Below are 27,737 nucleotides of genomic sequence, written 5' to 3' on the forward strand. Positions count from 1 at the left end.
TAGAAAATACTGTTTTGCACATTGGAAGAAGGAATAAGTTTACCAGTGTCATAGCTGGAAAAGAATTTCACATCATAATGCTTCCTGAGAGCTAAATTGTGTTGATTTCAGGAAAACTGAGTAAAAAAGTATTTACTTATTTCTTTTTTGTTAATGTTATGTTTTTTAATCTAACCCAAAGAGGATAAAGTCTTCTCATTTAACCAAATATTACTTACTCTTTGTTTTTCCTACTTTGCCTGACACTTATGATTAGTCATTCTGTTTTTCCTTTTATACCTTTTTGCTTATTTCTGGTACTTACTCTGAGGTCTTGAGCATTCAAAGGGCATTAAAAAGTGATGAGGCAGTAATTTGCCTATCCCAAGGGAAGGAAGCCAGGATGGTAGTACAGCACTAATGGTCTGGTGGAGCTGGCCATAGGAATGATAACTTTGGAAGTATATTTGTAAAGCAAGAGTTGCACCACTTCAGTTTCTAGTTTCTTCTAAATGTATGGTGGGTAATGTCACCATTTCATCCCTTTTATTTTAAATCAGAGTGGAAAGTTAAGATATCCTTTCCCCCCCACACCGAACTCTGCAGAGTTTTGGCTTGGAAACACTGGAATGTTTTGTTTTATTTGAAAGTCTTAAAATGAAGCTTTTCAGTGTTCCCAAACCACGTTGAACTATTTCATTCTGGGTATTTCATTCTACAGGGCTCTGTGGTAGCTGTAGGCCTCACATGTAGTCTTGCTGCTGGTACAATGAATGAGTTTGGCTTCCCAGTGGTAATGCATCTCCATGATCCATCACCTCAGTTAGATCAGATGACAGATTACAGAGACCTTGGATTCAGCCGTTTTAGTTAGATCTGGCTTTCTAGATTTCTAGAGAAAATTTCACTGTACACCAGTTGGAGGTTAATGTCCATGGGAAGGAAACTGTGAGTGCTTCCAAAAACCTCTGTGCCAAGTGAGCCATGCGTCGGATCACTTGTCTGTTTCCTACCTGTAGCAGGTAAGGAATGCTAACACATGTTTTGCCAGCTCTGCTGTCATAATGACAGTACCTCTATCAGGAAAGCGGGAGCCTTAGCAAAATACATGGTGGGGAAAGAAAGGCAGGAGCCTGATAACAGTATCTTAAATCACTTCAGTCATTTGCCAGGTAGACCTGTTGTCGAGATGTTCAGGTCCAGAAGAGGGCCGTGAAGATGATCAGAGGGCTGGAGCACCTCTCCTTTGGAGACAAGCTGAGAGAGCTGGGCTGGTTCAGCCTGGAGAAGAGAAGGTTCTGGGAAACCTTAGAGCAGCTTCCAGTGCCTAAAGGGGGCCGACAAGAAATTTGGAGATGGGTTTTGACAAGGGCCTGTAGGGACAGGACAAGGGGGAGTAGGTTTAACCTGAGAGAGGGGAGATTGAGATTAGACATTAAGAAGTTCTTCCCTGTGAGGGTGCTGAGGCGCTGGCACAGGGTGCCCAGAGAAGCTGTGGCTGCCCCATCCCTGGCAGTGTTCAAGGCCAGGTTGGACACAGGGGCTTAGAGCAACCTGGTCTAATGGAAGGTGTCCCTGCCCATGGCAGGGGGGCTGGAACTAGATAAGCTTTAAGGTCCCTTCCAACCCAAACCATTCTATGTTTCTATGACACTGTTGGATAGAAATTCTCTGTTCTATGCCTCTTGCTCCATATGAAAATAAGAGCACAGTAGCTCAAGGTAATGTACCTGAGTACCAAAAAGAAACTCTTTGGTTTGCTTCTGTCTAGTGTGTTTTAGCCAAAGATGAAATTACTTCAAAATTAAAAGAGGGAAAACCCTAAATGTCTCAGTAAATTTCTTAGTTGGCTGCTAACATAGCTTAGCATAAAGAACTTCACAATATTTGGAGTACTGTGCTATAGATACAGTTTAAATTTGTATTTGTAAATTATAGCATTAAAAAAAAAAATCTTCAAACTTTAAAAAGCACATTATCCCATGGCACTGCATAAGCAAAGGCTTCCCTCCGTGAGGAATGATGTGTGTGAGCAGACTGACATGCCCTAGCTGTTGGGTTCCATCCAGTGCTGCCTACCCAGGCAGCAGGTGGGTCTCCCAACACTCCTTTCAGATGAATGAGCAGCAGCATATGCATTTTATAAATATGGAAGGCACTGAGTATGTTGAGAGCTGATGTCAGGAGCACATGTGTGGTATTTGCTTTCAAAAGCTGGGTTTATTAGTAAATAAAATGCTAAAGAGAAGGCTGGAACAAAATGCCATTTGGGGGGGGAGGTATGTAGATACAAATTTTTTTTTATCTAGAAAGTTTTAGTCGTTAAACCTAATATTTCTCATTTTCATGGGGAGGAAGAGCAAACATAACTCAGCCTGGCTGTGTGAATTTCCGAAATCCTTCCTGAAATAGTACAAAGGAACTTGCCACACATATAAGAAATTATATAAAATTTACTTACACTGCTTGATCTCCTTTTAGTCTGGATAATCATCATATTTTTAATTCCTTAAGTGACAGGTGCCAAATATGTAGTAGCAAAAGCTGATAGGGAAAAAGCCCTCTGTGGTGGTCTAGTGTACTGGAGAGATGCAGCCCTTGTTCAGCTGTGGTTTCTTAACAGGTAAAGCTCCTTTGGGCTGGAGATGAGGGTTGAAAGGGGAAATGGAAACAGCCTCCTTCACTTTTGTCACGGTACCTTCTCAGTTCATTATCCAACATGTGTGACTTGAGAGTCACGTACTTGGAGCCCCAAATATCACTCTGTATGTATAAGCATCTCAGTATAGGTCAAGCAGTATATGCAACATACTAAACTGGGAATTGTGGGGTGGGTGGTTGTTTTGGTCTTGGTAATAGAAAATGCAGGTCATCTTGGGTGGGGAAAGTAGGTATATTTTTATGCGGAGCCCAATACTAACAAGTAAATATTTACCTTGGAGCGGTAATGTCATGTTACCATGCTATTTCATTGTAGGAATAAGTAAAAAGTAAATGTTTGCTTTTTAGTTACTGTCTCTGGAGCTTTTAATATCATACTGTTTAAAATCCTTATTCGTATCTTAAAAAGGCAGTTTTCTTTTTGCAGAGAAAAAGCAACAAAGATGGCAGCAATTCAAGCTTCCCTTAAGGCTCCACCATGGTGTAATAGCCCATCCTGCAAGAACAGCCTCTGATGCTCTCCTTGTTAATGTTCATTATATCCTCAGCCATTCTCCCTCAACTACTAGCATGGCTGTCAGCTGGAAGGAATTTTGGTGGTCGTTTTTCTGGTAGGGACGTCAGTTCAATTGGAAGTGGATTTCTGCCTCAAAAGACATATCACTCAGCAGTGACTTGTGGCCATTATTGCCTTTCTTTGGTTCTGCTATTGTCTCATAGGGGACTAATGCAGAATCCTACTGCTTATTCTGTAGATCCCCGCCTGCCTTCTTAGTTACCTGGATTATAACAAATGGCTGAACCAAGTTCATCTTTAACAGAATTGGATTTGATACCTTTTAGACTTGTTCTGCATATAGAAATGAGATGAATTTTGGGTGTGTCAGTCAGAATTAGAAGAGATATTCCAAGTATATTACCTTATTAGACATACTTTTTTCCTACCCACAAAAGACAGAATGGTCAGTCATCTTTGCAGCTATTATGAGTGATTTGCCATGTCTTTTGACAGAAGTGGAATTTTATTTCAGGTGACTTAATCATGGACTCTTGGTAGGTGTGAGAATAACGATAGAGTATGGTCTATGACCTTGTCCTGTCAGTGCTGATAAACCAGACTACACATTCAGATTTCAAACAAATAAAAGTTTCTGTCAGTAATCCTGGGGGTGATTTCTACAACTTCTTTGACAGGAGCATTGAGACAGGAAAGCTTCTAAAAACTTTCTTGGAACAATACTAAGAGATAAAGCTATCTGCAGGTGAACAGGTTATAATGAGGATGGATCCCAGCATTGGTGAGGGCAGCAAATAGACCAACAATGGGTAACACCAAAAGCAGTGGTAGGAGGATGTTGCTGTCTTTTGGCACAAGCATACAGTAACCGGCAGCAAACCATGAGTAGACTTTCTGTACTGAGCTAGTCATGAATTGTTATATTTGTGTACAATGTTTATTTGCTAAGCTTTATGGTCAACTTCATTACTCTTCATTTTATTCATTATTATGTCACTGAGCAGTAACTTGTTAAAAGATTAGAAGTTCCAATTGGTTGCTCATGCCTAAGGTATGTAAATGCTTTGCAGCTCCAGCAGTAATTTACTGACATTCTGGCAATTTGCACTTAAATAGTTTATGCACGTGCATATACATGCACACAAGCACAGCGTAAATGTGTAAGTTTTTAGAAACCCAGTGCAATTAGCTCTTAGCATAAAGGACTTGATCTGACAATCCTGATGCACACAAAAATCCCTTTTATTTGCTTGGAATTGACCAGTTTAAAATGTCTGTAGGAGAGATCCTAAGAGAAGAGCACTGTTTTTTCCAAACTAAAAACAAACAATGAAGCGGCAAAATCCAATGCTCCTATAAAATCCAAGGTGCAACAGTTAGTACAGAGTTTCTTTTGATGCAAACATAATCAAAATTTTCTCAGAACCAGTTTTTCTGGTTGCACAGAAAACACAGGGAACACAGGTTGCATGTGTTTATACACGTGCACAAATACACACATCTGTACACACAATTGAAAGCATAGATCTTTCTGCCTGTGTGCATATGTATATATTCAGGAATATAATTTTAAATCAAGTTTTACCCTTTTCACACTCAACATATACTTCTTATTTACATCTAGCTTTACAAATATTGCTTGTAAATAGTATTTTGTTACAAAATTGTTTTTTGATACCAGACTGCTGTGTCCTCAAATCTGGTATGAATGCTCATATTTTGAAGCTTTATAGTCAGCAGTCCCTTGAGCACAAACTTCTTAAACTCCATCTTGAAGGCCAGAATCAGGTGTCAAACACTCAGATTAATTACACTCCCCTTTGAGAACAGATATTTCCTCCATCAGACCTGCAAAATCATGCAGTACTCTATGAATTTGGATAGTACAAGGCTGGTATGAGACAACAGCCTTTTCTTACTAAGTTAAATTACATATTTGGCCATAAAAGCAAATCTTTCAAAACTCATCAAGTGACTTCATACAGTTCGCTTGCCTTTATACAGGTACCAGGTGTTCCTCTCTTCCAAGTAAAAGAAACCCAAGCAAACCAAAACACTTTGTCATTTAAAACTAGACAGAGGTCATATCTTTTAAGAGTTTTTGGAGATTACTGAAACACAGACTTAAAAGACATAGAAATTACTTAGTTTCATGACTTCACAGTATTGGCAGTAGAAAATGTAACACTTATTGTATAATCATGCACAGTAATGTTTGTCTGCAAATGTGGGATGAAGTCCTGTCATATACATTCTCTAATGGAAGAAGTAGCAGGTGAAATTGAGTAAAGCAAACTGAACGATACAGATTTTATATCAAACTCTGCAGGTTAAAACCTAAGTTACACAGGAGAGAACAAAAATTACATAGACTGTATATGCCACCAGTTACGGTGTTATTTGAACAGTCTACACTGGAAGAAATGGGTTCTGAGTCATCAAATAGACAAGACTGCTCAACTGATGTGAATCATTAATAAACAGTTATTAACCGAATGGAAATGTTTTGCTGCCTTTTATTAGCACAAAATTTCTTACATTCAGTAGAAACAATTTGCTTATAACCATGATAACCTAATGATGTGATAGTTTAGCTTTAGAGGAATGAGTAATGCCTTTTTATTTCACCACCCATTTCTTTCCCCAGAATTATCAGCCAATCTGATTAAAAATATTCTTTTTCTCTCCAATGTTACTTTACACAAAGGTGGCATTCTCTCTGGAGGCACTTCTGGGAAGCGAAGCTGTATTGTTATAAGGGTGCATCAAAGTAAGAACAAGGTGCTTCATTTTGTGGCTTCTGCTATTGTTTCAGCTTTCTGGGGTGTCTCTTGAATACACACATTTTCAATGAACAAATGACTTTGCTCTGAGGACCAAAGCTCTAGTAAGCTTGTTGTGTATGTTTCTCAGAGCGTGATACTTCTTTATGATCTATTGTATTTGCCAAGGTTAAGTTAACTTTTTCCTAGATTAGCTGATAAACCAAAAAATAACTAGTTTTTATTTATCAAATAAACACAGCAGCTTGTGGGTTTTGAATGAGGAAGTTTGCTTTCTTTTATGCCTTTTTTTCATGCCTTTTTTTCCCCTTAAGTTTAGTAGTTCAACTGGTGGGGTTTTTCCCCTTTACTCTGCATAATAATGAGGTGGAAAAGAAGACGTAAGTTGCAAGACCTAAAGGAGTAGCAATGAGAGACAACATTATAACATCTTTTTTCAATTGTCAGTTTCTCTTTTTGGCCTGCAAAGGTCAGTCTCCCCAGGACATAAATCCTTTCTCTCTGATAAACTCAGAGACCATTCCACATAAGCTAATAGTGACTAGCAGGGCATAAGCTTTTCCAGGTTAGGTGAGAAACAAGCACTTTCTTTTTACTAGCATGTAAAATAACTATTGAAATCCTGAAGTCAGTTGTGAAAATGCCAGGGATTTTTTTGAAACCAGGATAAAGCCTTTAAGGGTTTGTGGCAAGAAATGGTTCTGCACCGGTCAGTGAAATACCCTGAAAAGTCTCAACGCTCTTCTGCATGTGTATTTTCCATTTGTCTGTGAGCAGAATATTTCAGAAGGAGCTAAACCAGAAGTATTTCTGCCATGTATTACCGTGCAGAATAACATGAAGGAATGTGAAATCGCCAGAGAATTCTGAGAACTGAGGGTCCAACCAAGCTGTTACTTGTTATTTGAAGTTGGTAATCAGGTAGATTTCTAAGATGGTCTTTTTAATCCTAATTCTGGTTTTCTACATTAAGTTCTTTATGCCCAGGAATGGGGGGAGGGGGCCAAATTTCTCTCGTCTTTGGGTACCAGTATAATTATTCAGCTGCAATGGAAGGCAGTGCACTAGATTCAGGAAAAGAGAAAGCATTTGGTGTTTGTAGAGAATCACTTATTTTAAGTAAACCTTTCAGAAATGCACAACTTTTTGTTATAAAAAGAGCTATAAGAGAGTACTGAAGTGCAGTCAGATAAATTTGTGGTACTACCATGTCACTTTCTGTTGTTAGTAGCTGAAAAAAAATGCCTGTGTTTCTTTCCTCTTTCTGTTTCTTTCTCTGCCACGTCTTTCTATCTTACACACACTCATGCACACTTTTTCTTTCTCACACAGAACTGTACTGGCTTTTCGTTTTCCAACTTTAGATTGATTAGAACATATTAATTTTTAAATAAGTGTCACATATCCTTAACCAATCACTACAAGGTTGAGAAGGCTTCATGGTGTTAAGTGTGATCCAAAACTCAGTGAGAAGAATTTTAAAAACGTGGGCTGCCCTTCATTAGCCCTCATGATATCTCTTGACAGGCAATGTGTGCGTACGTTGCCATGCCAGGCCAGGGCAAGACCAGCTGCCATGCACCATTTACCCTCTGTCAGCAGCTTCAGTCAGAGCCCGGGCAATACTGTACACATGAGTCTGTCATGCGTCAGCATCAATTAGGCTCAGTTTGCTGCGCTTGGGAAAAGCAACAGCCCTCCTATTAACCATTTTTCTTCTTTCCTCGCCCCCCCAACCCGTTTGACTCTCCAGGCATACTGTTTGATTTGGCAGAAGCGTTTTCATGGCAGTTCTTGCAAATAGTAATTGTTTGGTTTAAAATAACTCACTAATTCAGATGAGTTGGTTTCAGTGCAAAAAATTGGATTTATTTGTACTCTTGTTTAAATGGGAAAGTTAGATACAGCCTGTGCTCTGAAAACCATTCTAATGTTCCCTTTCACTTGTTATGAAGAAGTGTTGACGTCTGCCTGTCTGTACGCAAATATAGACTTACATATACACACATGTACATGCACACACAGATTCTAATAGTAAACTTTAGACTTAAAATAAGGCCAGGGTACTAAAATATGTCATTGAAACTGTATCTTCTGACCTTCCTATATTATATACTCAACGTGTTTTCAATTTTTCAGTTATAGTTATGCCCTTGCATCGTTGTTTGTCTGAGTATTGTTTTCTGAAGAGCAGGGCTAAAATTTCCCTAACTTCATGAGAAACCAACATGTGTGGTCATGCCTAAATTTGACTCACTATTTTGTGGCTTTCACCACTGTTATGGAGGGGGTGGGGAGCAAGACGACCACCCATGGTGTGTTCTCGTCAAGCGGTGCAGTGAGCAAATGAGTTCGCTGATGTGCAATGAGTGTTAAGAGAACAACCTCTTCTGGCAGAGTTTTCAAGCACTTCCCTCCTTCCCCCCCTCCCCAAATTACAGCTTCTTCCTCTGTGTAAGTATAGAACACCCATGACTATTTATATAATAAAAGAGCTACTGTGTACTTTAATGGATAGTTAAAGACGTTTTCACAGGTCTGCATCCACATGGGATTTATAGAGACTTATAGGCCTGGTCAGTTTGTAAAATCGTGACAGCCCAAGAGACTGTTGTCAGATGTTTGTAACAAGACAGTGTTTGAAAGGAATCAAAACAATATAAATCCTGTGAGATCTGTGGCAGCAGGATGGGTTCTAATGGAGAGGAAGACAGGGTCGACCACCACACAAGAGAACAAGGAGAAGAAAGTGTTTTTCTCTTTCAAGCTTGCAGCACCAGCAGGGGTAAGCAGGTTTCTAAAAAGAATCTCATCAGCGGATCAATCCAGTGTAACAGATGGAGCGCACAGATATTGTCTATCAGATTTCCATCGCATGTGGCAAATACATTGTTGCAACTGTTAGCGGCAAAACTTTTCCTTTTTTCAACATCATAATTACCAAGAGTTGAAAAGAGCTGTGGATTAATGATTTCCTAACAATAACTATGAGGGGTTTGGTGGATAGTAACTTCCCCAAGGAATACATTAGCAGGAGATATAAAGTCAGTGAGCATCTTGAGTGGAAGGGTTTGGATCCACAGAAATAACTGCCTATAGCGATGCATATTGGAAAGTGGAAATTTTTGTAGGAGAGGGAGACACTGGGCTGGATCTTCATCTGCTGTAATTGGCAAGTTTGTGCTGCAGACAGTGGAGACAAACCAGTCCATACCATCTTGAAGTTCTGGCCTTTGTTGCCTTTATAAAACCATTTACAAGAGAAAGATGTGGGATTCAGTGTGCATTCGTATTTACAGCCATAAGAGGCAAGGTGTGAGGCTATGAATTATTTTCCCAGTGTTATTAATATTGCTGCTATTAATTTATTGAGTCTTGATGCAAACATCAAAGTCTGGATGCAAATGTCAGAGAATCATAGAATAGTTTGGGTTGGAAGGGACCCTTTAAAGATCGGCTAGTCCAACCCCTACGTATGTGTTGGGTTTCTCAGCATCTTCTGTATCTAATCCTGGAACAGAGAGAATGAAACTGAAATGATAGCTCTGGAGAGGCTAATGACTGCATGGCACTCCCAGTGTTGGTGTGAATGCCGTAAGTTTAGAAGTGATGGAATAAATGGTTAAGCTTTTAACAAGACCATAAGTCACAGTTAATTTTTGTAAATAACAGTTGTTTGGCCTAGCAAATATGGAGTTAAGAGCTAAAAGACCAAGGTTCAGTAACCATTTAGTTACAGAAATTATAGTTAACCTAGTGATACTGAATAACTACAATTAAATGTTATTAATGTTTGATTCTGATCCAGAGAAACCAAATGCACAACTGAATAAATATCAGATGTACCTTGACCCTGAATATCATTACATTTCTGGCTAATATTTTAATTCACAACATTTCTTATCATAAAGGTTTGGCCACAAGAAAGAAGAATTTTGCAGAAGTAAAGTGAAACTGAAAATGTTTGCATAGCATTTAAAACAACAACATATTATCATGAATTTTTCTTTGCATTTTAGCATGTATGACATTATTCAGTATATTTTAACTCACGCTTTAAGCTAGCTGTATTTGATCACCACTGGAGCCATGTCAAATAAAAATTGCATTCTGAATTGGCTCCTATTCAAAGCCCCCTGCCCCAGTGCATTTTTTCATTTTAGTCTCCTCTTCAATTCCAAGAATTCCAAAACAAAACCCAAAATAGCATTTACACCCTTGCTTACACCACAATACCTCTTCTCCGTCTGGGCCTACTTTCTTTGACACTAACCCTGTAATTCTAGCTCTGCAAGAGCCCTCGTGCCTTTATAGTATCATAACCAGCCTTCGCATGTCTGTCTAGCTACCAAATAACCTAATTTCTGGGAAGAAATAACTATGCACCTATACATGACCCTCTTTATATGCTTATTAATTGAGCTGTGTCTTCCTTTTATCTCCCCAAAGAATAGAAATTAGCAAATGCTTTCTGAACACCTCTTGACCATGAAGAAGACCGGCAATTTGCCCGATTTCCTCCCAAGTTCCAAAGACTCCTCACCCTAAATCTGTAAAGTATGAGAGGGATCTGAAGACAGGTACATATTCATGTAGTACTCAACAGTTTGTGCTGTGAGCATCATGCTGCAGCCCTCGAAGTAGAAACATGAAATGTACAGAGAGCATTGTGCACCCAAAAGTACAGTTCTCTAATCACAAAGGTAAATAAAGATCTCTTGTTTTGGAAATAGTATGGGGTCTTTGGCCTGACTTTGAGTGCTCCTAATTCAGGCCCTGACATGACCACTAACCTGTTAAGTGTGATGCCAGGACTGCTTTGGTTTATGTAAATATTAATGAAGAACTATATCTGAGGCACAGGCAAACTAGCAATCAGTGTAAAGGAAGGCTGAGCAGGTCCCTCTTGAGTAAAGCATTCTTGAATATTACTGACAGGTTTGCAGAGAACTGTGATTGTTCAGGAACTACCTTTATGGAAACAGGAGAATTAGTGATGAGTGACTTTGGTTAAGATTCTCGTCCATCTACCTGACAGGGCAAAAATTCCTTGCTAGAGGCAGCATGTTTGGAGGGCTTAGGTAAGCTTGATAAACTGGGCAACTAGATGACAATGTTATTAGAGACATAAATAAAAGATTCTAAGAAACGTCAGAGTAATGATAATAGGAGACATAAATTACCCGGTCAGGTGTTGGCTGGAGTTTACTAAAGGAAGTAAGGCTGGCTGTGGTATTTTGTGGATTACAGGTATATATGTAAATATGCATTTTGCTGGGAGTAAAAGGAGAGCAAGTAGGCTTAGCGTGAATAGGTTGTTTGTACCAATTTAAATGGATTTTGGACATGCTAATGTAAATGTTTATTCTCAAATGGCAGAGAAAAAAACCCCGAGCACACAAATTTAGCAAATAGGCTTCTTTCTGTAGAAGATAATGTGATTATGGAAGTGACATAGACTGATGTTGTTAGAAATATCTTCAGCATTTTCAGGTGGAGTATGCTGTTTCTGAAGTAAATGTTGGACACAGTGTATCATAGCCAGACATCTACCTCTTGCACCTGCTTGCCTCAGATCAGATATTTAGTTACCTAGTAATAGTCCATCTAATTATTCCCAAGGGAAAAAATTACATATATGAAACAAAAGGCTACTTTGAGACTTAGTAAAGATTTGGCTTAATGAGTAACCAAGGTACCATTTTGTATGTACTTTATTCTGAAATACTCTTAAAATGGTAATATTAGGCTCCCTTTGTTCTCATAATCTTTGGTTTGAAATACAAATGGAATTGGGTCAGTGGGTTTATTTGAGAAAGTAAAGCTTGCAGGAAGTTGTTCAGCGGTGCTCTAATAGTACATTAGTGTTATAGATAAAAAGCACATGTACCTTTCTAAACCTATTTTTGGGTCTGGCTCAGCTGGAATTTAAGATTGACGCTATATTAGGAAGTATATGCCCCCAGTGGAATAGCTTTTTAACAATTTCCATCTTTGCAAACCTTAACCAGTTTATATTCAGTTCATTTGTATGAAGTAGGAAATTCATAGTTTTACAAACAATGTGAGATTTAGAAAGCCTAAGAAAATAATTCAAGATCTCAGAAAAGCCAGTCAGCCTTGAAGTACTGTAGCTCCTGGTCTTGAGCATTTAAAACAGGCGTTTCACTTTTATAGCCTGCAACTTATTAAGTTATAAGTGAAAAAGTATACAGTAGTAAGGCCAGGTCTGTACGAGCATCTTTACTTGTGTAATAACTGTAAACAGTAGGTTGTATTTCTGTGATGGGAATAGAAATCCCATGATAAATGAAGCTGTAAATAGCCTGAAATCTCACTTCAAGTGGTTAGGTGGAAAATTAATAACAATTAAAATTTGACAAAGCACAAGTGGCAAATGAATTGCATTCCTTCTTCCTCAAGGAAGTAGTAGAGGAAATATGAACACCTGATGTAGAAATGTTTGCCAGGTTCAAGAGAAGGATCAGGAGACCAGACTGCTGGAAAAATTAGGCTTGAATGCATTGTTATGTATATAATAGCTATAGACATATATATAATATATGTGTATATTAATAATCCAAATAGCTTAGGCGGGGAAGGGGGTTTACTATAAGAACTGTAGACAAGAAGAAAAAGTGGACACGATTTCTCTCTAGTGAAGAACAACTTGTAAAAGGGAGCATGGTCCAGTGCAGGGTATGGAGTCAGGAGGATCGCAGGCTCCAATCTGTTCCGAGCCACCGATGCTGTCTGACCCGGGCAGGTCACTTGACTTCCTTGTGCCTCTGTCAATCCAGCTGGAAAATTGGGTAACAAAAGCAAGACCTTGCTGAAAAACAGATGCTCCATCTGAGTTGAGCTGTCCTGGATAAACACATTACAAAACATTGATAGATACAACAGTAAAACAAAGAAGGGTCTACAGAGTCAGTAAGGAAGAATGAGCAATGTGGGAAGGATCCAGCTGACAGTCCTGAGTGCTTTGAGAAAGCGATTTGTCTAAAGTTCGCAGGTAAAATAAGGAGCTCACAGGATGGACGCAAAACTGGTTTATGCTGGAAATTAGAAAATCAGGAAGACAATGGTCTTTGGAGTCAAGACTAAGATCTAGTTTCAGATCATCCAAGCTGTGAAAACAGCAGTGGTCATTTATTCCTTATCATGATAATTTAAGTGCTAAAAGGCTCTCTAGGAGATGGGCATCCTGTAATTCATAACAAGCTATCTGGAAGGGACCATCAAAAACTGCACATAATTCACTGGTCTTGCTTTAATGGTATATTTTTAGCTTTAACGGGACCCCATTTGAAATCATATGGCCTTTAATTTCTTTTCTTTTTTAATCCCATATGGCATTTATTTCAGTATTTAAAATTACTTTTTATTTTAAAATTTAAAATTTAATCTATATTTTAATCTAAATTTAAAATATAATCTATATTAATAATAATCTATATTAAAATATAGAGTACGCGAATTTGATAGGAAAAATGATGTTGATGTTTTTATGGAAAAAAACTCTGGGTGTAGTCTAATAAAACAGGCCTTTCAATAGGATTCAGAAGTTCATATCTTGGCTCCGTTAATATTGGTTGAGTGCTTTGGCATGCCATTTTGTGTCTTTTTAACCTCCATTTCCCTATCTGGAAATTGGAAATAAGGATTTTTGTGTCATTTACAGAGCTGCTGAAGAAGAATGTCAGGTAAGAATTAGGATCAATGTAAAGCATATGTTGTTCACGATTCATGGCAATAAGAAGCATCCTTATGTTATTATTTCATTGTATTATTTATATTTTTATTCCACTGACTGATGTGGATGTGACAGAAGGAAAAAGAGCAGCTACAGGAATGCTTATTAACTGGGTGAGGAAGGACGTTGACTAGCACACCAGCACACTTGACTTTTTCTGGCAAACCTACACAGTAAGTGCTGTTCTGATGGTCTTGAGACGAGTTCAGCATGTGTTTTACCACATTTTAAGACACATAAACACTCAGAAACCACTGTTCCGTAGTAGCTTGGGATGTATTTAAAATAGTTGTTCTTCTGATTCTCAGCATGAGGCAAGGTTAGCTTGAAGACTCCAAGTGGCTTAGAAAGGTCTCGAGCGGGGTGAAGTACTGGGTTCATATTTATCACTGACCCTTAGGGTGGCAAATTGTTTTGCATAATAATTAGGAAGTAAACTATTTTCAAGAACCTTGAGTGTGTTCCTTTGGAAGATGTGTGCCAGAACCAAGTGTCCAGCAAGTCATTAGTTTTCTGTCCTCATACTTAGTCTTGGCAAGGAAACTTTCTGTTGGGAGATGTGTTATTATGGCAGCAATGGAATTGCTTTGAGAACCATCCAAAAACAATCTCAAGAGCTGTACAGAAAAATGCTTACTTCCCTGGACACAATAAAACCGGTATTTTCTAATTCTACAACCACGTTAAGACTTACCTGTGGGCTGCTGTGTGTCATGCTGCTGGGTGGACCTCTTTGTTCTGGTTGCCCGAGGAAGCGTGCGTGTTTCCTGAAAACACACTGCGCTGTCAGACAGGCCATGGGAGCAAAAAGGGAGTGAAAAGTCAGAGGCAGTAACTGAACTGAGTTCTTAGATTTTCGTATATTTCTATGATTTTTTTCTACCTTCAATATTATGTCTGTTCTTATTTCTTATCCTATGGGTACACCAAGTTGTTAACTGCTGGTATGCATGTGTGCTAGTTTTGGCTGGGATAGAGTTAATTTTCTCCATAGGAGCTGGTATGGGGCTGTGTTTTGGATTTGTGGTGAAAACAGTGCTGATAACACAGGAATGCTTTCGTCATTGCTGAGCACAGAGTCAAAGCCTTTTCTGCTCCTCACCCCACCCCTCCAGTGAGGGGTCTAGGGGTGCACAAGGTGTTGGGAGGGGGACAGCCGGGACAGCTGACCGCAACTGACCCAGGGATATCCCATACCATATGGCGTCATGCCCAGCATGTAAACCTGGGGGAAGAGGATGTGGGGGAAGAGGATGGAAGGGGGGACGTTTGGAGTGATGGTGTTTGGCTTCCCAAGTAACCATTATGTGTGATGGAGCTCTGCTGTCCTGGAGATGGCTGAACACTTGCCTGACCATGGGAAGTGGTGAATGAATTCCTTGTTATGTGCAGCTTTTGCTTTTCCTATTAAACTGTGTTTATTTCAACCCATGAGTTTTCTCACTTGTACTCTTCTGATTCTCTCCCTCCTGGGAATGACTGAGTGGCTCTGTGGGGTTTAGTTGCCAGCTGGTGTTAAACTGCGACAGTCCTTTTTTTTGTGCTCAATGTGGGGCACAAGGGGTTTGTGATAATAACAGATTGACCAAAGCATATTAGAAGGGATTTATATCTGTTAACAGTTGCAGGTCACAATACTGATTCATCTGTTCTTGATATTAGTTTATCTGATCTGCTCCATGCTCTTTTTCTTTTGCTGTACATGTTCAAGATTGGTGTTGGCTTTTGCAGTTTGCTGTGCGCTGTAGTGATTAGTGATGTTTTGCCTGGGAGATCTGTTATTAAAACACTGACCTTGAGCTTAGTCTGGTATTTGGGCTGTATACTGAAGCTATTGCTGTACTTCAGGTACTATCTCATGGAAACAACGATTATACTTCTTCCTCAGAGATTTTTTTTGTGGAGGAAATACAGAATGGTACCTTCACTGCCTTCTTCTGTGATGTTTTCTCCCTCGTTACAGTAATTTCTCAGTATCTTTAACATCCTTGCATAGTTAAAATGCTTCTATTAGTATTTCTTAGGAGTATTGCTTCCGTTTTGTTTAAGGTTAACAAACATTTGGGAATATGACCCAGGCTCCATGAGAGTACGTCATGGGTGTCATGGCATGTGCAGGTATATAGAGAACTTCTCACCTCCAATGGTCTGGAGTTTCACTCCTAAACAGCTACAGGATTGTGATGAAGTGATAGAATGTTTGAAAAGTGCTGTGTCTGTTCCAAAGAGGCACAACTTACTACACTGTGCTTGGCCCTGGCCAGCATCTACCAGCCATTGCTAGATATCGCACAGTCTCTCCAGGAGTCAGCAGTAACAAAAACATCCCTGTATTATCAAGCAAGTATATTTTGTGATACCTAGAACAGTATTGCTCCTATCTTGTTTAAGCCTACTTTCTAAATCTTTTAATAGTTCCATTAGAGGAAAATGTCCTCTAATGGGAGAAATGCTGCCTAAAGCATGAGGCAAATACTGCCTTTGCCAGTGCACCTGGCAGTAACAATAGACTGTGAACTACAAAGGATGACATACTGCAATTAACTTGTGAATGAGCTATGCAAAATACTAAGCGATTGGGGATGGATTTTATATTTTTGTATCTTTTAACAACATCAGGGATCAGTTTAGAATTGGACTTAGAACAGTTAAAGAGGCAACAATGGGGCTATTCTCCTGTTGGCAAAACTTATTCTAATTTGCAGTCATTTATGTCCCCTCTTTCCCAAGCCATCCACAGGGACTCCTATGCTGAATACACCAGGCTTATAAGCATGTCACAAGGTAGCATGCCCAGAGTGGCTGTCCGTAAGCAGTCACAGCGGAAGTGGGCAGTGTGCCACACGGACATCACAGTACAGTCATAGACAAGTGATCTCTCTGCACTGATGAGTCAGATAAATTACAAGAACTAGAATTTTCAGCTTCATTCATAAAAATCAGTTCTTTTATAACTAATTGTGAGCATTGAGGAGCTGGCCCTTCTCCTTGTTTCATTCTGACAAATTGCCATTAGGTAAAATAAAATAGATTACTAACCAGGCACTGCTCTCCTAGGATGTCACGGGAATGTAATGCAGTTGCAAATGGGGAGGGCAGGTGGTCCAGACAACTGCAAATGGAAAGGTGTCAGCAAGACAGTCTTCTATTAAGAAGTGATGCAATTATGAAATGGTTTGAGGACCCCTATGTTAACCCATAAAGCAACAGACACTCTCAGAGGGAATTGCCTTCTCGCTGACTTTTGCCTGCTGAGCTGCATTTTCCACCCTCAATAGAAGCATCTCTCTTGTAATACATTTCTGTGCATTTCTGTCTGTGGCAGTGAACCTTGCCACCTGCTATCAGAAATATAGTAGAATGACTGAAATGGGCTGAAGTTGAAAAAAAAAAGAAAAGGTTTGCTGTAATTACAAGGCATAGTAGTGACGGGTAGAGACCGAAACCGGCAGTAATCAAGCAAATCAGAGATGAGGACTTCTAGGCCAGTCTGAGAATATCACCTTGTGCTTGCTGGCTGGGTTTAAACCATGACAAATGTTTTTTCTTAGGTGTGGGCTGAGGGAGAGAAAGCCAGACTAGGTCCTCTGTTAGCATCACCTGGAATGGTTCAGCTGCTGAGCTGCCATGTGGCTCTTCCTCTAGGACTTTGTTTTGCAGGGCAGCATCTGTGGCTGCCGTAAGCATCAACCCTGTGCTTCTCAGTGCAGAGCAGGCAAAGCAAATACAACAGAACTTGTATCCTGATCGAGGCAGCACTGGTTCATGGATGAGGAGCCTTTTGGGGTTGATAAAGTTTCATCACAAGGATTTCATTCCTGGCTCTGGCACAGCACGAGGGAGAGTCTCTAAGCTAGCCAAACCCCCTGTCTCTGTTTCTCATCCAGCTGAACAAGACAGTGACACTTGTCTTCCCACAGGAGGGATATCGAGGCCTTTGGCTGAAAGTCATCTGCAAGGCATGGGTGTGAAGCTGTTCGTGTGCTGATGTGTGAAGTTGACTGTTTGGCCCTTAGCCAGCCATGCACGGAAGTCCCTTTGAGGCAGCAGGACTTAAACATATGCTGGACTTTAAACATATGCTGAAATGCTTTGTAAATGCAGATCTCTGCAACTAAGGATGCTTACGTGGTAGGCTGATTAAGGTCATGATCTTGGAAATTTCTGAGAATGCTTAGTCTTTCCCATAAAAAAACAAAACAAAACAAAACAGGCTTCTGTGGCTCTACACTTATTACAACATTATTTTAATGAAGGATTTTTTGTATTTACAGTAAAGGCATAGCTTGCACGGCCTTACGTTTTTATAGGTCTTCTTGAAAGAAGAATAGGAAAGAGAAGAAGAAATCTAATTCAAACACTATGTGGGGGTTGAAAAGCAACTGTTGCATTGCATAATAAGGAAAACTTGCTGAAAAATACAAAGTTAACAATATTACTAGAGGCAGCTTAAAAACTTGATTACGGAAGCTGAGCTTTATAAATGAGTGAATTCTAAGCCAAGGTCTCTGAAATGCCAATTATAGTCACTTGAGGACATGGGGGCATGCTGAGCTTTTGCTGGGAGAGTTAATGAGCAATTTCATAACATGCTATAGATCACTTTAAGAAGACATGATAAATTGCCACTAATGGTATTGTGTGTATAAATGGGAGCTGGTTTTGCTCTGCGTTTAGTTCTAGTGATTGGGTGGTACACCTGGAAAGACTTGTATTTTAATGGGCCCTTTTTAGCACTTTTGCACCTCGTATGTTCTGGATTATATATGATTGATGGCTTTGAATGTATGGGAAGGAAAGATATGTAGATCTTAATGCTTTTAAACCATTTGTTTTCCAGCCTCTGTAAAAGGCCTCTCTGTTTTCCGGGTAATGGTTTATACTTCTCAAGTAAACAGAAGTATGGTTCTGGGACTTTGCTTTTTAACACCATAAATCCAGTGTTTTTTTATAGGAGGGTCGTTCAGTTTACAGTGCTCTTAAGAAAAGATAGCTATTTCCATGCTAGTCATTAAAGACAAATAAGTAGGTGGTTTGGTAGAAGGATAATTTGATGCATGAAGCAGGTAAAATAAAATTTAAAAATCAGAGTTTGCTTTGCTTTCATTCTGGCCATTCGCCTGGTTCCCATTTCATACAGTGAGTAAAGTCTCTTTCACCCCGAGTCACACCAATTTCTTCACAGCCACAACCTTTCTGACTCCCCCCTCTCCTGCTGGACCCTGTCCATGCTTACTTTGCCCAAAGGGGTTGCTGTCGAGCAGCGTTAAAACATTCTCCTCTCCCTCTCCAATCTGGGGAGAGACAGACCCAAACTGGAAATCAAACCCAGGCTTCCCATGTGGAAATGTAGACATTAACTGTGGCCTGGCTGGCAGTGGTGCTTTCTCTGTGTTCTCCACGGGGACAGGCAGAGAAGACTCTGGGGTTATTGAGCATTGATACCCTGGTGTAGGATTAGTGTTTAGCTGTTGCTTGGTTTTAAGCATCTGTGCGAGCTTAAAGCCTAGTGAATCTCCTGCATGTTTCTTGTGTGTGCAAAAACTGATTCCCCTGAAAGGAAAACTCTTAATGCTGTCTAGAGCCTTGAGCAGCACAGAGACGTTTGAGGCAGGCTTCTCCTGCAGCTCTTTCCGTGTGCCTCAGTCCCGTGGCCTTTTGCCCTTCAAATCCTTGGGCAGATTTCAAGCTGATGTTAGCGGGAGAAGTACACACTAACTTTTACTGCACCATAGTTTAATACCGCAGGGTTGAAAGGCAAGTGCATTAACCCACTGCTGCCCCATGTTTTTATATATTTCTAATTGCAGCTTGTTCCCTGTACTTTGTCACTTGTACCTGAATTTTTCCATTTAAGTCCCCAGCATTATCTGTAAAGAGGTGCCTCCTCTTAGCTGGATTACTGGTTTCTATTTCTAAAATGAAACAGAGCAGCACGTACATCCTGTAGCATTTCTTACCCATGCTGTTATTTGTTGCCCTAGGACTGAAAGTACATAGATGAGATGTAAAGATCCACAGGCTTTCCTTCCCTGTCAAGTATTTCATGTATCTGTTGTTCAGGAGCTAGCATGATATTCTTTATAATATTAAAGCATAGCTTATCCTGTATTTCTCAGTTTCATGTCCCTGTGTCTTTCATTATCAGGTTGAAAGTTCAACTGGGGAAAGAGATTAGATGACTTCACGATGTTTCTGCTTTTTAAATGCTTGTTTATTATAATTAAATTCTGAATAATTGTACTAAGGTATGTTGTGCCTCCCTCCACTACCTCCTCATATTTAGTTTCCATTCTTTGCAGGTATTTGATAAAACCCAAAAAGAGATGAGGCTCCTGGGTGTTAGGTACAGTGGGCCAGGGTCATCGAGGCACGTAAATGTCCAGCAAATGCCATCAGGAATTGCATGCCCATGTAGCTTCATGACACTGCACAAGCCCCCCACAAGAGTCAGTCCCTATTCCAATACTCAGCAGTGTCACCAGGCAAGAGAGAAAAACCACAACGCCCATGTTATGAAGGACACAATTAAATGATTTCTCAGGCGTGTGTCGAACAAAGAGCCAAACCAGTTCTCCAAAATCAGGTACAGTGCTCTAAGCACAAGACCAGCTCTTCTGGCATTGGAGGGAAGCTGGATTTTCTGCCAACTTGTGAAATCATTTGTTGAAAAATACTTTAATCTAGCCTAAGTGTATAGAGTACATATTAATTTGAAACCTGGGTTACTAAACCGCTAAAGTAACATGAGTAGAAAGGAATATGTGCGGAGCTGTATTCTACCAATTTTTTCTTTCTTCTCTGATATTTAGTGTGGTGCTACTACCTGCTTGGGTTTAATTGCAAAGTATAGTTGCCCAACTTAGCTTTCTACTGCAATACAAAACAATTAAATGCTAGGAGAAGTTGAAAGACAAAAAAAAATTACTTTTCATAGAATCATAGAATGGTTTGGTTTGGAAGGGACCTTAAAGATCATCTAGTTCCAACCACTAAACGAGGTTGCTCAAAGCACCATCCAACATGGCTTTTATAGGTTTATACCTTACATTAATAAAACCTGTGATTATTGGTAGTGCTTTGGAAACAAAGGACAAATTTGCTACTTTAAAGTTGAAATATTCCTAATAGAGTAATAGAGGACAGCTTGGGTTTCCCTAGTATATCTTTTTTTTCATGTTTATTAATATGGCGATGCAAGTGAGAAATATTTTTCTGTGAATTAAATGACATCAGTATCATCCCAATTTAAAGGTAGTCATCTCTAATTGAATGCACTGGTACCCAGTTGTGATTTCAGTTTCCGTATATTCAGTATATTCGGTTTGTTCCCAATAACTCCCAGCACACGCAGTCTGTGTTTCTAGTAATTACTATCTTTTATTGCATTTTTTCATATTTTTAAATAATTGAGAGTATGTTAGCATCACTTGTAAAGAATCACATCTTGAAATCTTGGGAGCCTAAATCATCTGGATCTTTCCTTAGAAAGAAAGAAACATGGGATTGTTGGGTAATGTGTCTTGGTTGTATTTACAGCTTCCTTAATCAAGAGGACAAGAGCAAAAAATGTTCCCCACCCCTCTTAGTGTGCAAAAAGATTCCCTTTCGTGGAAAACAATAGAGATTTGAAGAAGCAAATAGTGGGAATGCATTTGAAATAACAGTTCTTGTCTCTTGGGCTGTTTGGGGGAATTTTGGTTGGTTGGTTTTGAGAGGAAGAGGGTTTGAAAGTGCACTGCAGTAGCTATTACTTGTTTAATGAAAGTGATTGCAAAAAGATGCATTAAATACTGTTCTTTAAATGTTTGTGTTGACTTTACTAGATAAAATGCTGGATGGAGATGCTTTTGAACAATCTAAATTCCCTCAATATAAATATTGTAAATTATATGTGCTTTAGTCAAATATCCCATTCAGCTGTAGTCATATTTAGCAACGTGGCCCAATTATCTGGCACTGAAGTCCTCCTTGTGGACTTCCTAGTGCAAAACTTCTATATCCTACCCTAAAATATTTTGAGACAAATACGCTTGCTTTTATTCAAAATAATGCATCTAATCTGCCTACTATTTAGGTAGAATGTCTCATCCACGTTTGGCAATTTATCCCTTGTGTTCAGGGATATTGTTATTCTTAATCTCAGATAGGGTTTGAGCACAGTAAGGACATTGCCTGTCCAGGATTTTGTAGGCATGCTTAAGCATCCTCTGCCTGCACAACAGATATGCTCGGGGCGAGAAATCTTTGTGTGGCGATAGGATAATAGTAGTCTGTATGGTGTGGAACCCCAACCTCATGAGTCCAAAAGTGAGTGCAAGTGTGTAAGGAGGGCTGTGAAACATCTGACTGATGTGAGTTTGATTGTAAAAACAATCCAGAGTGACCTCCCCAGTGTCAGGTTGCGTGGTGTCCACAGAGCCAGGAGCTGAACTCAGCTCTCAAGTGTCTCAACCGCTCTATTAATTATTTCTTCCACAATACATTTAAACACGTACTTTGTACCATAGTTAAGCACAGTGAGAAATCCAACCTCTTTTAAAAAATAATTAAAAAAAGGCCTAGGAGTTAGCTTAGGGAAGGGGGAAAAAGCAAGACAACTTGCAATCCAGACCTCATATGAACGTTGCCCCAGGCAATTTTGTTATGTCCATGGAAGCATATGATATTCATTGCATGGGCCCATCATTAATGCTGACTCTCTGGGAACCTATCTTATGTTGTTTCCACTTGGGGCAGGTTAGCTAGAAAATTGATCCGATTTTATTAAAGAGTCATTTTCTTTGCTGTCTGGCAGTGGTCTCTGAAAAGATGATTTGTCCTTTTGACACTTGGTGATTGCTCTAATAGGATCCCAGAAGTCTGATGTCCAAATTGAGTTTCATACACAAAACTACTTTGGCTAAGTTTTTGACTCCCAGCATGGACAGTTTAAAATAGAGCTCAAAGGATCTTTCCCCATTTATGCTGCAGGTGAAACCATTCTTTTTAGTCACATCCCTTTAATTAAAAATAAAATGCTTTTACAGAGGGTTAATTATCCATCCTTTTTCTATATACATTTAACTATAAGCAAATGGTGATATTTAGTGTATGGTTCACGATTTTTCACAGTTGGCCACTTCACTTATTCTCTGATACAATCATCATATTCAGTGGCAGTAAATACTCTCTTATTCATAGTTCTTCCTCTCCCTGGATGTATCTTCTGTCCAGACTGAACAAGTTTTGAACAAAAATACAAAAAGCAAAATCCCACCTCTCTTCTAGTTTGGGGGAGTGAGGCCTGTGTATAATAAAGAAGCAACTTTATTTTGCTTAAAGGTTTTTTTGAAAATTCCCACTTAGCTGCGTATTGATCAAAGGATAGTGGGTTAGTCAGTCTGATGGCTTAGAGGGATAAGATCTGTGAGAAAGAATCTTGCCTCTGACTGACTTTATTGTGTAGGCAGTAGGGGATTCCTTCTAGTGGTTTAAAAGAAAAAAAAATAGATAAAATTTGTCTTTTGGAGAAGTGGTGGTGAGAAACAGGTTTTAGGGCAGAGCAGGTAGAGGTGGAGGTTGTGAAAACATTCTCAGAACACGTTTCTTTAAAATTATCTGCCAACAGAGCTTTGTAACAGCAACCTGATATTCCCCAAAGCCCAGCAGCTGAGGCCAGATGTTCGTTAGTGATGCGAGCAGAGGCCACCATAAACTGGGGTGAAGTCAGGATGGAGCCTCGTGTGAGAACTGTGTTAGGACATGGGGTGGGTTCATGTGAAAGCTCTGGCCCAGGAGGAAAACTTGCAGCCTGTAGCTGTTGGTCTTGGTGGTATAGCAGGATGAGGGGGAACTGCCTAGGATACTGTATGAAGTGAGGCTCTGTGCCTTTTACTGACCTGCTAAGCAGAGGAAGGGGTCATGTGCTGAGGAAGGAGCCTTAACACGTTGTTCCAGTCACCCTTGGGACCTACAGTCCCAAAAAACACAAAGCAGAGGAAAAGTAAGGATGCTGTTCCTAAACACAAAAGCCCGTACACCCACTGAGTTCTCTTTTAAGTTGACTTAGTTTAATTTGAGAATTCAGGGCTCAGACCCCCATTGCAAAGCGCTGTGTTGAGCCGTAGCTCATGGTCTGCCTCAAATGCAGGCTAATTTATTCTTTTCCATTTAATAAACTAATTAAATAAATTTAAACAAAAGTCAACCAGGTTGCACATTTCTGGCTTCAAATTTTGCACCATTTGAACTTGGAACTAATTTTTGGTAACTAAAGGCAGCATCTTCATTTTCAGAAACTTCCTTGGAGAATGAATGGTCTTAGGACTGTCTTTCCTGCTCTAAATCCCTTTCTGGGTGCACAGAAACCTGGCAAAGATCCTGTAGATGTGTGAGGTTTCATTCCTTTTTGAAAATTCTTACCATTTTCACTCCTACTTTGAGATTAGCTATAGAGGAAATTCAAGTCAGTTTTTACTACAAAATACTTGGGAAATGGAAAAGGTCTTACGTCATGTAAAGTGCTGAATCAGACCCTACACCCCTTTCTCCCAGACTGAAGTTTCTACACTGCATGTCTGAACAAATGAATTTGTGAGGGTGATGGGCAAACACCCTGAGCCAGTGTGCCCTCAGAATTTTACCTCCCTTTTACTGGGGAGGTGCAGAAGGAGGTGTCATCTGAGCGGAGCATGGAATGGCGACTGACAGTGCTCAGCCTAAGCAAGCCAGGCTCTGGCTGCAGCTTCCCAGGTGACTGTGCTGAAGTTATTCAGAAGTGTAAAATTATAGTTGAACCTGCTCTATAATAACCATGTCCTGAAATAATTGGAACACACACTGTTTTAAAGAGTTGAGCATTTTAATTTGTATTTACCATGGAAGTTTTTTCCCCTCCTGCAAATTATTCTAAATGTTCCCCAGGTTGCAGGACACATTGGTGATGTTATTTTCTTGTTTTGTTTTGCTTGCTGTCTCAAAGCATAGAACATGCAGGTTACCTCCCATCATTTGGGGTCTGTTACAAGCAGGTCTGTAGCTAAATTTCCGTCTCTGGTTGGTTGACATTTTTTATTTTGTTCTGTTTTTAAGGGTAAGGAAAGCTATATTGTGTGTATTGCAATCACAGTCTGTCCTTTCTGTCTACCAGCTCCCTTCAGCCCTTTGAATATTTTTAATCTATCTTATGAAAGAGTCAAGCACTTTACTTGCCCTTGAGCATGTAGCATACGTTCACAGCAAAGGCATCTGAATGACCCTGTGGAGATCCTCTCTGTGACTTCTCTTTTGCAATCCCATCTGCACTCCCACAAAATATGGCCAGAATGGAAAATTGCAGCAATGCGGTGATGGCCTGCAGCTTCTGTGTGGCTGCAGCAGGCTATAAAATATGATCCTTGTGTATCGGATGATCCTTCCTCTTCCTCTAGTCACTTTACTTGGAAATATGAATTTATGTGCATCAAGACAATGCCGTATTGTAGGTAAGGCTTCCAGTCAGTCTTACACACCAGTCAGTACCAGAATTTTAGCTTTACATTCCTCTAGGCATGGAGCTCACTGTGCAGCATTATTTTCCCACTTCAGTTATCCATTAGCTTAAGACTTTCATAACCCAGGAGGACATTTAAATCTCTCTTCAATCATTATGCCTCTGAACACTTTCCCCTAATGTCTTGGCTTTCTTTTGGAATCTTTTTGTCTTACGATTTTTATCCTGCATTTACCTGCATTGAATTACATTTGCCATCGTGCAAGATTTTCCTGAATTACTCTAACCCTGTTTATTCTTGATGGTTAAGGTGATGCCATGTGGGGAGATAGGAAAGTATGTGCTGTACTCCTCAACCATCTGTCAGACTCAGAGAATGCTGAACATAGTGCACCTCGGCTTTGCAACTGCCCTTGTGTGCATCTCAATACGAAGTATGTGGGCATCCCCCAAAGCTTTTGTACCTAAATGCTGCCAAGTCACACTCTCCATCATTTTTGCTTCCTGCCACTATGGATGTTCTCACTTCTTAGCAAGGGAGAGGATTGCTGCAGCAGTAACCAGCCTGAACCATGCTGACAGATCCAACAAGAAAGCAAAGCAGGGAGGGCGGTGCCAGTGGGGCACTGTCCCACTGGGTTTTGCTCAGTCTCTCTAGCGTAGATGTTGACCTGAAAATACTTTCAGAAATCGTCATTAAAGTCATGTGGATCTGCTTATGCATAATCTTTTTTTAAAACAACAAAACAGTTTGTGCTGTCTCCAGGATTCATAGGAGCCAGCTATTTCAGAGTGTTATTTACTTTTGTGATGTTTATCTTTCGCCCACTGGTGGGTGTGAACATCACTGGGTTTACAGTGTGCAAAGCAACAACCCAGAACTATTTTTACATCAGACTGTTTTTTTGCCGTTTTAGTTTACACAAACTTTTCTGTTAAGGATCCCTGAGAGCTTTAAAAACAATATAGCACAATCTGATGCTTCACAGTTAAAGAGAGGGAATTAAAACACCCTGTGTTTTTCATTTTAGAATTAAGAGCTATGTAAAGAGACCAGTGAATTTAAGGCAGAAGGCATGAATGATTTCAAGTATTTCATTCCGATCACTTTTCTCTCCCATTTTTGATTAATGAGGCAACGTAAAAATAGAATAAACCTGGCATTTTAAATCAGGGATGAATTAAATGAAAACCTAGTAATTTAGAGTAGCTTACTCATCTCTTTGCAAGTGTGGGTATTACTTGACATATCGTGTGCATGTACCATCCTTTCCCTATCATTTATTTTTAATCGTTTAGCTTGAGATTATTTTCTTCTTCCTCTCCCATCAGGCAGGTGAGAGTTCCTATTCACTTTAATTCACTGATAAAGGTGCCTTACATAGCCAATACATAAATATACAAGTGTCCTAAGAAACTTAAATTCTTTGCACAAGAACACAGACATCGTTAGCTAATGTGACTTTGCCTCTGACCTGGAAAGTAGAAAGTCAGAAGCAAGTTCTTTGTCTGGTGGAGCATTATCAGCCATGCTTGAGATTGCAAAGATGTGCTTGCTGAGGGAAAGTTCCTTGTGTATTATGCTGTTTACCTAGGGGTTATATTCAAGATACTCTCTGAACAGCTTGGCTGATTATTGAAAAATGCCTTATAGTAACTTCCAGCCTAAGTTGATCGATATTAGTGCACAGCTCTAGATGGGAGGGAGGGAGCTATTTAAACATTGAGAGCCTCCGGGATAACTGCGAATGAAAAAATAATGCAGAACAAATACGTTGAAGGGTTCAAGAGAGAAGAATATCTTGTCTCTGTGCAGGGGAAAGAAAGAAAAGAAGTTGTTAAATTGCAGCAGAAAAACCATTTGAATTCACTATTAATAAAGTGAAGGTGGATTTTTCCCTAGGCCAAGCAAGAAAAAGGGAAAAAAAAAAGCAATCCCAACAAATTGTAATGCTCTTTAATGTAGAGAGAAGCTAAGAGTTATCTACACACATCCTCCCTTAGAAAGCTTACCCTCACTGCAAGTCTCCGAGACGTTCTTGGTCTGTGGCTCTGTTCTAAGCTCCCATCCTTGTATTTCTGGGTGCCCAGTTTGGGCTCATTCCCCCTCCCCAGAGCAGCAAAATTGAAAGATACTGATTTGCATGCCAGAAACACCAGAAAAGGTAAACCTCACTTCTTCCAGCATCTTAGAGGAACATGTAAGAATGTGGAGTAAAAGGGTGCTAGCAGCTGAAAATGATGCATTTCCCCTCCTCATGAGCATGTAATAATTAAAATGTTCCAATTTTTATTTTTGATGCACAGAATTTTGCCAACATTCAAATGATCTATGGCATTTCAGACACCCCGATGGAGAAGATGGACATTGTTCCAATTTGTTGGTGAGCATGTGAAGAGAGGAAGGGGAAGCAATGGTGCTGCAAAAGAGACTTCCTCCTCTCTTCTTCACAGAAATTTAAAAATCAAAGGGTCACTGAAGTCTTGTGGCAGATGATATCCTAAGAAACTGGAAGTTGAGAACGATATCTTTGTCACTGATTTCTTCTGACTTTTGTGAGAACCATG

General features: G+C 39.7%; 1 protein-coding gene across 5 annotated transcripts in view; it reads left to right on the forward strand.

The window, feature by feature from the left end:
- VTI1A (vesicle transport through interaction with t-SNAREs 1A) overlaps positions 1-27,737 on the forward strand; it is a 278,533-nt gene that overhangs the window by 118,659 nt on the left and 132,137 nt on the right. The window contains exon 7 of one of the 5 annotated variants that reach the window (XM_030488677.1): positions 5,865-6,167. The exons of the other annotated variants lie outside the window; for them this stretch is intronic. Within the exon in view, the coding sequence (XP_030344537.1) occupies positions 5,865-5,992 (128 nt within the window). The 3' untranslated portion in view covers positions 5,993-6,167. Of the gene's footprint in view, positions 1-5,864; positions 6,168-27,737 lie in introns of those variants that run through there. 5 annotated transcript variants of the gene reach the window in all.

The sequence above is a fragment of the Strigops habroptila genome, chromosome 5 (genome assembly GCF_004027225.2).
Source record: "Strigops habroptila isolate Jane chromosome 5, bStrHab1.2.pri, whole genome shotgun sequence".
Classification (NCBI taxonomy): Eukaryota; Metazoa; Chordata; class Aves; order Psittaciformes; family Psittacidae; genus Strigops; species Strigops habroptila.